Source organism: Haliotis asinina, chromosome 6 (genome assembly GCF_037392515.1).
Source record: "Haliotis asinina isolate JCU_RB_2024 chromosome 6, JCU_Hal_asi_v2, whole genome shotgun sequence".
In the NCBI taxonomy this organism is placed as follows: Eukaryota; Metazoa; Mollusca; class Gastropoda; order Lepetellida; family Haliotidae; genus Haliotis; species Haliotis asinina.
In genome coordinates, this window is record NC_090285.1 from 65,470,909 (window position 1) to 65,484,775 (window position 13,867).

Sequence of the window (13,867 nt, forward strand, 5' to 3'; positions counted from 1 at the left end):
GCTAGCCCACTGCCTCTACCTACATCTAGTCAATGCTCTAACCACAAGGCTAGCCCACTGCCTCTACCTACATCTAGTCAATGCTCTAATCACAAGGCTAGCCCACTGCCTCTACCTACATCTAGTCAATGCTCTAACCACAAGGCTAGCCCATTGCCTCTACCTACATCTAGTCAACACTCTAAACACAAGGCTAGCCCACTGCCTCTACCTACATCCAGTCAATGCTCTAACCACAAGGCTAGCCCACTGCCTCTACCTACATCTAGTCAATGCTCTAACCACAAGGCTAGCCCACTGCCTCTACCTACATCTAGTCAATGCTCTAACCACAAGGCTAGCCCACTGCCTCTACCTACATCTAGTCAACGCTCTAAACACAAGGCTAGCCCACTGCCTCTACCTACATCTAGTCAACACTCTAAACACAAGGCTAGCCCACTGCCTCTACCTACATCTAGTCAATGCTCTAACCACAAGGCTAGCCCACTGCCTCTACCTACATCTAGTGATAAACAGTGTTATTGACACCAGAAGGGAAAGAATGCCTTGCTCTACTGTTAACACACTTAGTCCACAATGGATAAAAGACAAGGACATTTTTTTTTATACAAGCTCACTTGACCTTAAGCCAAGCTGAACCAAAACCGTTCACATTTAACCATACCATTCCATTAAGCATATTTGCCTCTCCTCTCTAATACAGCAGAGGGATTAACAGGCGAACAAAATGATGACACTTGTGACACATATTAATATATAGGAGCACTTCACACCACTGAGGTTGTTTGAGTCACTAACCACACCATTATCACATACATTTCATCTTACAGCTTACCCATTTTGCTGAGCAATTAGTTTTGGTCAGATGAAAAAAATATATATATTAGAGCTTCTCAAGACTTTTTACTTTATTGGGAAACAGTTGTGTGAGTCAGTCAGTAATGTGGGAGAAAATCAATGTTGCTTAATGTTTAAAGTGCAGGCTGTGTAGTATTTCGACAGTTACATGAAGATGTACTCATTTCCATAAAGGTTTATCCTCATAACAGGCTACATACCCAACATTTGATCAATTATTATATGAAATGGTAAAAGTTACTTTATTTTTTTATGTGAAATCATACTTTTTCTCATCCATAGTCAGAACCCTCATGGCAATAGCAAACCAAAATCATACCTTATATTTTTTCCGCAGTTTTAACTCACCATGAAGTGAGGTTTTGCCAAATGAACTATCACATAATAAATATTTACATGAACATCAGCAATACTATTAGACAAACTCAACTTCTCTTTAAATGTAAGTATTATACATACATCAGTTTTTCATAAATGTCAGACACATATAATTATACACATCTATAAAATTCAAAGCAGTACTTTTTCAGTGCCATTTGAACAAATTGCTATTATAATGATATGTTTTCATCATATAAACCTGATAAGGACAAACTTTATGGATGAATGACTTCTGTACTCAGGGGAAGTATACCTGCTTCACAACAATACAAGAATCTGTATCGAAACGTCACTTCACCAGAACTTGTTCATCCATAAAGTTTCTCTTTATCTCATTCCCCAACTTCTGAACATGCTCTCAAAGAAATCATTGAAACCTGTACATCCAAACAGAGATTTGAAGAAAAAATTACAAGCAATCAAAACAAAATTGTTGGGCCTTTTTAAGTAGTTAGTAAATACTACGGTTACCAAGAGCATCATGATGTCAAGAAGTACATGTATATGTTTATTTGTATCCAACAAATAGATCAAATATCATGATACTGTGAAAAGAACTGGTATCAAAGAACTTGATTCCAAGCAGCATATATCTTGTTATTTGAATCTTGGAAAAGGTAATGTTTCTTGAAATTCAAGGTCAAAATGCATCTTTGTCAAATGCTACTTTAGTAGTAATCTGAGCCAAATAATTTATATGAGAACAAAAAATAAGAAGAGTTCAGCACAAAAATGACCTTGTCATGAACTGCAAAGTCATGAACTACAAACTAATTCATCTGTTCATAATGTTAATCAGAAGTGATCTTATCCAAGTAAGTTGTATCCATAATCTATCAATGTGTCATGCGCCAATGGTTGAAATTATCTCACATAATATTTTGGAAACTTTATCACCTTATACCCTGAAAACAAAAATTAATGTCTGGGCAGTTCTTGAGATAGTATTGCATTTTCTATGATTTTGCCTCTTTATATCATGAATGTAGTCTGAATTATAATTTGCCATGAAAAACATTCTATATCTTCTCATTTCAAGGATTTGAAAATCAAAATATATCAAGCGTCTGAAGAATTGACTGGGTTTTTTTTGGAAAAGCTTAATAAATAATGTACTGCAATCTCGACAGAGCACTTTGTTAAGAAGACACAATTAAAGTGGGAAAACACTTTTCCTATGGGGATAAAACTATCATGAACAGTCTCGGGAGGAATCCATAAATGCAACAAACTCCTTCAAGAACACAAGACAAAGAGATGGCAAAAGTTAGCATAAAAGTACTTTTGACAATCAGTTTGGAAATATTCTGAAGAATGGGTATGCTATTATCATACAAATGGCATTTTTGAGTTAGACATCTTGTTATGTCTTCCATTACACTTTTTAATACAAGACAAGAAGATAATGACTTTTTAACTTGAAAGCCTTCCTTCTATTTTACATTTTCCTATACCCTTGTTCTTGCTCAAACAAGAAATTGTGTCTAAATTGGTTCCATCAGTGAAGAACATTTTGAAAGAGAGTACAACACACGGATGTAAAGTTTTTGAGAGAACTGACGTTGCCTAATCAGAGGATTCAGATGAAGACGAATTACATTAAAATAAAAGAATGCAAAGAACTTACATTCATCATAAGCAATTATTCTGTCTCACAGTCCCTAAACTGTATTTGTATTCTCTCTTCTGCTTAGCCTTTCTCAAAAGACAGAACCCTAAATGAAGTGAATCAACATTTCTGAGGTTCTGAATCACCCATCTCAATAGAGCTCTTATTGAAATGGAGTTACTTGTTTATGTCAAAATTATATATTCTCAGAGACTAAACATCAGTAAGTCTGTCTCACAGCCAGTGAACCACACATTATTTCCCTCCCATCTGTCACTTTCTGCACTGTTACAAGGCCTAATGAAGCATCTAGGTTTCCTTATGTTCACCAGGGCTTTTATCTAGCTTGAATGTAAGTACTTGCTTTTATCAAAATAATGCATATTCAGAGACTGGGCATTAGTGTGAGCATTAGTCTAAATAAGAAAATATGGAGACTCCTGAATGAACAAAACCGGACATGCTCCTCTTGTTTGGTAGCATGTGAGGGTCAGCTTAGTCCCTGGGAGGTATTATCAGAAGAACAAGTTAGCTGCTACACTGGATCATACATATCAATGTTAGTCCTTCCTATACACACCCTACAGTTGAGGTCATGCACTGAACTAGCAGACAACCTTCAATATACTTGGTCTCTAAAACACTGAGTGGAATGCTGTAAGCATGGACTGCAGGCAGCTGGAGACATGGAAAGTCAACTATCAGGCAATAAAATGGATCCCTTGGTGTGTACAAGAACCAACATACTTACAAGCATCAAAGAACTCATAGTATCCTGTGAAACCTTTATGCTCCTTTGTGGCATCTGTATAGAAGGAGAGGACGATGAAGTTTTTGCTAGACACAATCAAGTTTTGTAAACTCCCAAGTAAATCTCCACAGAAGCGACCAGCAAGCTGAGCATCCAGAAGATTCAGTGTCTCTCGTTCACTCTTTATTTGTGTATAGATGTCCAAATAGTCATGGTCACACCTGGAAAATACAGTCACAATCACCATTAGCTTCAGGGAATATACACACACCTATTTGTTGAGTTAGTTTTATGGTACAGAATCAGGAGACATGACAGGTTGATGTGGATGAGACACATTGTACTGAATGAGCAATGCATCTTAGACACACTCTGCATACAACCATCCAGCCACTGCAACTGTCTCACGTCTGTTTCTTTATTGCGATGAGGACTAAGAGGTCTTAGAACTCAGACAAGTGCAATTCCTTTATCTTATGACTTATGACCTTTGTAGTAATAAGATTACTGACCCATTCAGATCAGGTAAGATGAGTAGTGTGAGTCACAAACATAATGATCTGAATTTTGTCCTACTCTTATTATGATCATATGATCTGTGTTGAAGCCGATGAAGAACAAGCCTTGAAACAAGGCTGGTACCATATGATTATAAAAAGGAAGCTATTACACATGTATGTATTGAGTTTAACAATGCTGCACTGTGATGGGTCTACAAACAACTATACCCGATATGTATATACCCGACAGGATTATCAGAATATCTTTATTTCTGTATGAAATAAAAAAATATATGATTGGATCACTGTAAATCATCAATATCATATTCATCCTTATCTCAAGTAGAAAAATAGACAATATTTCAATAATTCCTCGCGAGACAAGAGTCCTCATGTGACACCTACAGTTCCGTGGAGAAGGAGATAATGTTGAGAGATAATCATCAAAATAAAGCCGTTTATGACCAGACTGAACGTTACACTAAACATCATCAGAAACACACTTCCTTCACTTTCAATAATATTCATATTGTCATGAAAAGTATGTTAAAAGATCAAAACTGTCAGAAAAGTTACCAGTTCACAACTAGACTTATCTGTATAGCAAGTTTCAACAAAAAGATCTGCTCTGGAAATGGGATATGAATGGTTGACAGCCAGACAGAATGATGATTACTAGATCACCCATTTTACAAACTGTGGGGATACTGTTTCATATTCCTCTCAGCAAAATAGGATGGAGCACTTAAAATATTGTTTCCGAATACAGAGATTATGACACAATATCCAGCTCTTACAATGTGATACCTCATAATAATCTGACTAAATTATATTGACTGTCATCATAGAAAATTGTAGTGTTAAGAACAATTGCAGTTCTCCAGATCAAACATCCATGAAAAATAAACAAGTTGCATTGTGATGAGGACATAAAATCTAGTCAGAAAGCAATCTGAGGAGTAATTTGTTTAAATACACCCAGGAAATGCATGTTTTATTAAAGTCCAAGCTTGTCCAATATGCAATATCTGTGTTTCCTGGTTTACAGCCAGAGAGATAGCAGGATTTCATGGCAACCTATTACAATACAGCAGTATACTTGCTGGAGGACTGTGTATCATACAGTGCTGCTGTGATTGGTGGTAATTGCTGCAGGAATCTAAGCAGCTGTCATAAAGCCAATATTACTTCCAGAAAAACATTCATGCCTGAAACATTCTGTTAATTGCTGATAAAATGGACATACTTTGATGTGTGCTCTTGAAAATGTTTCAATCGATAATTTCACTGACAGGAATCTTTTAATCTCCTATTGACAAGTAATAATCAAAGATGTGTTTAGATTTTTCTCTGGTTATTTGGTTCATATTTACTGTTTATGGTTTGGAACACTTCCCGTTAATTGCTTAATAATCAGAGGACTTTCATTTTCCTTTCAATTTTAACCATGTTTAACTTGCTGCATTAAGGATGAGAGGGGGTGATTGCAGGAGATGTTATGTTTGAGCTGTGCGCTATTGTACTGTCAAACAAGAATTGCAGCTATGTTACACAGCAAATACACAGCATTCGGGCATTGTGAAGTTTAGATTAAACTCCCCTACGGAAATTTAACTCAAGACAACACAACTAATCTGTCTTCAGTGAATCTCCACAGAAAGTATTTCTGTAAACCTAGTTTTGTTGACACACAGGTCTTTGTAAAAGCATATCATGTCTGAATTGTGACACCAATCACAAACACATGCAAAGACTTGTCAATTGCTCAAAAACAGGGTACATATGGCATGAGTTGGGAATTGCATAAGACGTAATAAAATGTGGAATTCAGATATGTTCTCCACATGTGAACCATTAAATGTTTGGAAAACATCATGGATGTCTTGAATTTTGTGGAGTTGATCAAAGAATCATATGGTGCTCCTTGAAATCTTCATGCAAAGAACATGTTCAGTTGTACTTCAAACATTGTGAAACGTAGAGACCAAAGGCTGGAACTGCCAGAATAGCCCTCAAGGTAAAGGAAGCAGTTGACAAGCAGAAGTGTTAATCCTTGAATCTTCTCACCTCAACCCCAATCATCAACTCTTCATGCTAAAGAAATAGCAAAAACTGATGAGGCCTATCCCACCTCACATCACATGTGTTTCTTTTCTTGGTGAAATACATCACATAGAGTAAGCTACAGTTTCAAGAACTCCAGTGAACCAATAAATGTACCTCATCATAACCAAAGTTCACTATATGCATTTTGGCCACAGGACCCAAACAAGTTCATTTCTAACAGTTCATTACCAGCACGTTTGTTATAAATGTAGTTTACTGTTCACTATTCATCTTTATTATTTCCATCTTCAGTTTAATGCATACACATCTTTTGATCAGTTTTTCAATATGGGTATTAGGTATAAAGGACATTATGTGCCCTGTAAAAAATTTTGAAAGATTTTTATGACACCCTAAATATCCAGATATTGTGACCTCATGCAGAAATCTTTCAGGTTAGAGCATGACCTTGACTACAATTCACATAGACATTTCAATTACAAAAGGGAATAGCTAACCCTGGCTTAAAAAGCTGATCCAGTATAAGGCTCTATATTTAACACTTAGCAAAGATAAGAACATAAATTTGTTATTTATGCTGCGACAAAGACCCTTCTCATCATAGATTTGACCAAGGCCATATGTTTCCCTAAGTGATAATACCAAAGGTTAGCAACTGCACTAACTCAGTAAATTATTTATTGGTAAAGATGTCTTCAGTAGTTAAGCAAGTGTTCAGAAGATCTATGGTTGAACCGTATCAGGCTGATAAGCCAATTCACTTAGTGCTCCTTGTCACCTATACTTCTAAATGCATTCTGATGGCACTAGAAATGGCAAACAGGTTCAAAATGTCCCCACTTGCTACAACCATTTGTTTATTTGGACATATGGCAGTTGTCTGACATCATTTGCATCTAATGTGATGTCAAGTTTTTAGCTGGTTAGGTTGTTTCCATTAATCACTTATAATACATAATCCATGCCTTCATTTTACAGGTAAACACTTATGGAATGAAGTCCCTACCAAAACAACATTGTTAGTTTGCTTGTTTATTGGTCACATAACTTCATCCCAGTCATAAACTTCATCTTTTGCATAATTACCACTGGTTTGATAGCTGGTCTATCATTACCCATCTTCGTGACTAATAGACAAACATGGCCAGACACTGATGATGTCCTGTAGTGGGAGCCAGCATACAGTGTGTTCAGCTGGTCCTGGGAACAGGATATCTAGTCTACATTGTTATGTATCCATCTTGAATAAATGTAAGTAGGCAAGGCTCATGGTGGGGTCACAATGAGCAGTGTCCTACAGTATATCTAAGCATACATTAGGAAGAACATACTTTAATCTCTGAATTTGATGAATGACATCTAGTCTGCCTGTCTTCAGTAATAACATGCAAGGCTTGTAAATAGAATGAACATATATAAAAGACTTGGACTTTCAGTTGGTAACAAAGAGACAAGACTAGGGAATTTCTACTTAAAAGGGACAGATTAGTGCACTGCCTTAGGTTGTAACATCAGGCTGACACAATGAACAAACAATCCACATGGCCATGGAAAGTTTAGATTGTACAAAATATCTCAAAGGGTGGTGATTTTTGCTGCAGGCTATCTGACATTGTTTATTTCAGGATTACTACCAGACAGGTAGTCATGCCAGACAGAGAGAGACAAAGATAACCAAATCATCTGTTAGAAAAAACACAGATCTACACTAATTAAAATTATATAGCAGTCTGAAATTCCAGCACAGGGACAAGCTGATATGATGATAGACTGAACATCAAGAGACAAACCATATAATCATCAAAACCTGTGCTCATCTCACAAGCATACACACATTGATTTGAAATCCTTTGTTCTCCTTAGCTTAAATTTTGTTCTAGACAACTATAATGTTTTTGGGTTTTTTTCTCTTTTATGTGAGATGTTCCAAAAAGGTTCGTAGCCAGTTCCTGTGGATAGAAAATCCTTCTTGAATAAACCAGCCCCGGAACTTCAGAATTAGGCACGGAAGTAGAGCATGTGTAAGTTCCTGCCTCGAGAGAACAAAGGATCATCTGTGGACTAATTAAATTACGCACACATGCACATTAGTTTTATAAAGATGGCAAATGGCTGTACATTAAGACCTGGAGCAGAGGACAAGCTATTCATATAGGTGGCTAAACCAACTCTCTTGGACTGTTAATTTGCTGCATTCATCAGAGACATAATAAACTAGTAAAAAAGCTTGAATGGATGTGTTTTCCAACTGCCTTTATTCCATCATGAAATGAGAACATCATCAACCAAATATCAGTCTTGTACTTTAACATGTCAGTTGACAACCTATTTCATCAAATTCTCACATGAGCAATCCATTAATTCCAATTTCTGTTACAGTTACTTCAAAACATATTAACTTCTGGCTGAATGCTGAGGTTCTTCTTGATAAAATTTTACAGTATTTTCTTGCATTTAATGTTTTCATGACTTATAGAACATGTCCTAATTTTGTCATTTTCTTGAAAAGAGAGATACTGTGCTTAGGCAGACTGGAACCATTCTAAATTTTACAAACTGACAGCAAGCTTGAGGTGCTTGGATCAAGCCAACTTGTGACCAGGCCTAAAAAGATTGGAGTCAGGTTTGTGAGCAGACACTTTCAGTTTTGTCACAACCTCTAGTGTACAGTACACAACCCTGTGCATTTGAAGAACCCACGAATCCGTTGGTAAATGACCATATAAAGATTGAGGGTAAAACAAAGCATCTGTGAACGGCCTGGAACTTGTCACTATTTAAATAGATTAAAAATAAGATAAACAGAATGAAAAACTTTTCCAATAATATTACCAATATACAGTACATAGATTCCACTGATTTAAGAAATCTGCAAATATGTGAGAGTTTCATGCCCAAAAGGTAACACCTATCACAGACACATACAGAGGCAAGTTAATTGTTCACCTAAAGGAAGAAACATGAACACAAGGCACAAATAAACACAATGAATTGCAATGAGCAATGCATCACATCTGGAAACACGTTCCACGCACCATATAATCACAAACTTATACAGCAAAACAAATTCAATATTGCCGCTATGTTGAGTGATTACATTATACCCTTCTATTACTCTGTCTACATTGTCCTCTTTAATTCATTTATGGTGTTCCAAGTCTCAACACAAAAAGTGCCAACGAAGTTAAATATGCAGTTTCAAATAAAAATGACTCGCTTAAGATCATGTTTCCTTGACAACGCATAAATCTTGCTGCACATTATGAGAGCACAAAGATCTACTTCTTATCAGCAGCTACTTCTACATCACTCTAAATTATCACTGTCAAACTCACTGATAAAACAGCCACAAGATTCAATTATATGAATACCATGAAATCTTACAACGTAGGAGAGCCTGATTTATTGAAACACTCAAACTGAAAACTCCATGGTGCCTCTCTGGCTATGATCAGGAGCCATCACAGAGGAAGGTCTCCATCTGTTTTCATCAATGCCATTGGGATCAACCTTGAAGTCATATTTCATGGGACTATTCAATCTTATTTGCACTAGTTCCTACATTTCACATACCTTCTCAGTCACTTATGCAATGGTTATCCTTGTAAATGCAAAAAAACTTTCAATGAGCAGATCGTGTGACTGAAAAATACCTGAGCATAATCTCAATAGTATTGTATACCTTGTTACATGAGTCACAATGGTCCTGTTGTCCCTTGTTCCTATTGGATTGATCTCTGTGTAGCTCTCCTTAGTGTGTGGGCCTGCTGTTTCTAGCTCCCACTGGATTGATATCTGTGTAGCTCTCCTTAGTGTGTGGGCCTGCTGTTTCTAGCTCCCACTGGATTGATCTCTGTGTAGCTCTCCTTAGTGTGTGGGCCTGCTGTTTCTAGCTCCCACTGGATTGATCTCTGTGTAGCTCTCCTTAGTGTGTGGGCCTGCTGTTTCTACCTCCCACTGGATTGATCTCTGTGTAGCTCTCCTTAGTGTGTGGGCCTGCTGTCTCTACCTCCCACTGGAATGATCTCTGCGTAGCTCTCCTCCTTAGTACGTGGGCCTGCTGTTTCTAGCTCCCTTTGAAATGATCTCTGCGTAGCTCTCCTCCTTAGTGCGTGGGTCTGCTGTTTCTAGCTCCCACTGGAATGATCTCTGCGTAGCTCTCCTCCTTAGTGCGTGGGCCTGCTGTTTCTAGCTCCCACTGGAATGATCTCTGCGTAGCTCTCCTTCTTAGTGTCTCTTTGACTGCTGTCTCTAGCTCCCACTGGAATGGTCTTTCCATATACCTAGTTCACAGGTAGAACCAATCTATATAACCCAGTCCATAGGTAGAACCAATCCATATACCACAGTCAGTGGGTAGAACTCATCCATATACCCCTGTCAACAGGTAGAACCCAACCATATACCACAGACCACAGGAAGAACTCATCCATATACCCCAGTCAGTGGGCAGAACCTACCCATCTACTCCAGTCCACATGTAGAAACCATTCATATACCCAATTTAACAAGTAGAGCCCATCAGCATACCCAGTCTGCATGTGAAACCCATCCACTTACCCTAGTCCTCAGGTAGAACCGATCAATATACCCAGTCTACAGGTAGAGCCCATCAATATACCCCAGTTCATAGGTAAAACCGATCTGTATATCCTAGCCCATGGGTAGAATCGATCAAAATATCCAGTCAGCAGGTAGAATTTACCCATATACATCAGTTCACAGGTAGAACCCATACATATACTATTATTTCAACAAGTAGAACCCATCCGCATACCCCAGTCTGCAGGTGAAACCCATCCATATATCCAAGTCCAAAGGTAGAACCCATCTATATACCCCAGTCCATAGGTAGAACAGATCTTCACACCCCAGTCCATAGCTAGAACCGATCTATATACTATCCACAATTATAACCCATCTATATATCCCAGTCTCCAGGTAGAACCCATCTATATACCCCAGTCTATAGATAGAACAGATCTTCATACCCCAGTCAACAGGTAGAACCGCTCTCTGTACCCCAGTCCACGAGTAGAACCGATTTATATACCCAGTCCACAGGTAGAACCATTCCCTATACCACAGTCCACAGGTAGAACCGATCTATATACACAGTCCATAGGTAGAACCGTTCATTATACCACAGTCCACAGGTAGAACCGATCTATATACCCCACTTCACAGGCAGAACTGCCCTCTATATCCCAGTCCACAGGTAGAACCGTTCTCTATAACCAGTCATCAGGTAGAACCCATCCATATACCATAGTCCACAGGTAGAACCCATCCATATACCCCAGTCTGCAAATGAAACCCATTCATATACTATAGTCTACCAGGTAGAACCCATGTAGTTATGCAGAGACATGATCTTGGAATAGATTCAACACACAAGAGACCCAGACTTCTAGCTTAGCTGTAAAGACTTTGGCCCAAAAAAGTGACCCCATCAGCTGAATGAATTTGAAAGGATCGATGTTGAGTCTTAATCTTGTTGGTGCGAGTTATACCGAACATATGCAGTTCTGCTCAGACAGCATGGGACAATGTACATGGTTACTGTGAAATAACACAGGACTGGAATTCCCTAGCTGCAGTTGTATCTGATAATGCACAGAGAAGCAGATTCAGTCCTTTCTCAAACACTATAGAAATACCCAGTGATACAACCATTTCACAGACTTTGATGTCTAACAGATACACAATCCTTTATAAACAATAAGTGGGTCTAACAAAGAGAAAAAGCTGATCATGAAGAGAAAACAATGATCATATTAACATTTTCATGTTGATTTCTTTGTGAACTTGCATGAACACAAATGCTGAAATTTTCAGTTCCTACATGTAAATGTTTTGAAAACTGACCCTTCATCAATCATGCACATGTGGACGGCAGCTCCGGAAGATTACCACTGCCATTTAATTAAAGTATTTGTGTGCAGAATATCACAATAGTAGATATCAGGCACCATACAAACCAATTTTATATTTGTCATCTGGGAAGTTCAAACACCAAACCCATGTAATAACTGGTTTTCTGCGGCTCCAGAAGAAGTTGTATTTGCCAAGAATTTTGAGCTATTTTGTATTTGCTAAGAATTTTGAGCTATTTTGTATTTGCTGATAATTATGAGCTATTTTGTATTTGCTGATAATTATGAGCTATTGCAACAATAACTGTTGCTTCAAATTAAATAAGAACCATGATATCATGATGAATATGATAATTTTTTTAATCGTCTGTGGCGCCAGCTGGTCTGTGCATAGTATCAGTAAGTGGCACTAGGAATACAAGACAAATGTCACCACCAGTGTTACATTAATGCAACAAAGCCATGCTTAAATCTTCTTAAACCACCACACATAAAATGTCCTCACCTATCATTCTACCATACTTTCAATCCCACTCTTTATCCCCTATTAGGACAACCATGTGTCATACTCCCGTCAAGGGTCTCTAACAGGTTCGAGATGTTTCATACATAGACTATTCTATACAGAATATGCCTTATTTGGCAGCAAATTAAGAGGGCTTCAGCATTGTCCAATTTGCCATCCAACTTCTGTAAACATAATGCTATGATTGTCCAGTCCTTTAATAACGGAATTATCCTTCAAGACATTAAAAATGAAAAAAGCTTCTTATCCCTCACAAAATCCTATAAATCTGACATTACTGGGCTTAGGTTTGATCAAATCTCTGTAATGACTTTCTCCACGGAGCACTGTTTACCCGCTGAGACTTAAATTACCCTGTGTTTTTTTCCAAGAAAATTCTGTACACAAAATTGCTATTTTTTTCATCCAATTACTGGTATCTGCAAGACCTGAACACTAACCAGAGACTTTATAATACAGCTTTTCCCAGACTTGGCAATATGCAAAGATTGTCTCTGATAAAACAATTACTGCCCTTCCTAACATAAATTACTTGAAGCATCAAGTCTTGCAAGGCCAGAGAGATCATTATAATAATACTTCAAGTTCTAAGTGTCACCTACAGTGTTAAAATAAACTGTATGTGTTAAGTGTTCACAAATGACATTTTCTGTTAATATACATTTTAGTATACAGTGTGGTAGGAAGGGGAGACTTTATTATAAATACATATAGCATCCAAAAGGGCACTGATGAATAGCCTCATTTCACTGCCATGCCTGATTTGTTCCTTGTCGCTACCCCGGAAATGGTGCTCTTGGAATTGGGACCAGCAGAAAATGTAGGCTCTGGCGTCGTTAACAACTGCAAGGGGTTTTAACACATGAACTGACATCAACGCTAACCATCTGATGAGATTTCCAAGTCAAATTTGCTGCTGATCACCCTTGAATACCCACTGAAGATCACACGAATATTCTATTGAAGACATTCCCATGAAGGAACTTTAGTGTGCCTTTATCGACAAATCGTCCCATTTGTCTGTGATTTTTACCTATTAATAAGCCATATTTATATTAAGATATCAGAAAAGACTCTAGATACAAAGGAACAAAATAGACATTTACACTGTGAAGATCAGGACATTTATATCCTTGAAAAAGGCTTCAGTAACAAGTATAACATGTGGCAGGATATTACAAGGCACATGTGAGATTTGTATGGAACACTGAGATGGTACAGGGAGATGTACAACACCTGCAGCCTGCACATTGCCATAATGTTACGTTCTAGCTGCTAGCCAGCTGTCAGCTACAC

General features: G+C 37.8%; 1 protein-coding gene across 3 annotated transcripts in view; it reads right to left on the reverse strand.

Moving 5' to 3' along the window:
* The window catches only part of LOC137287364 (dorsal-ventral patterning tolloid-like protein 1), a 207,048-nt gene that overhangs the window by 25,708 nt on the left and 167,473 nt on the right, over positions 1-13,867 (reverse strand). For all 3 annotated transcript variants that reach the window (XM_067819621.1, XM_067819620.1, XM_067819622.1), the window contains exon 4: positions 3,603-3,823. In XM_067819621.1, coding sequence (XP_067675722.1) covers positions 3,603-3,823 — 221 coding nt within the window. The remainder of the gene's footprint in view (positions 1-3,602; positions 3,824-13,867) is intronic.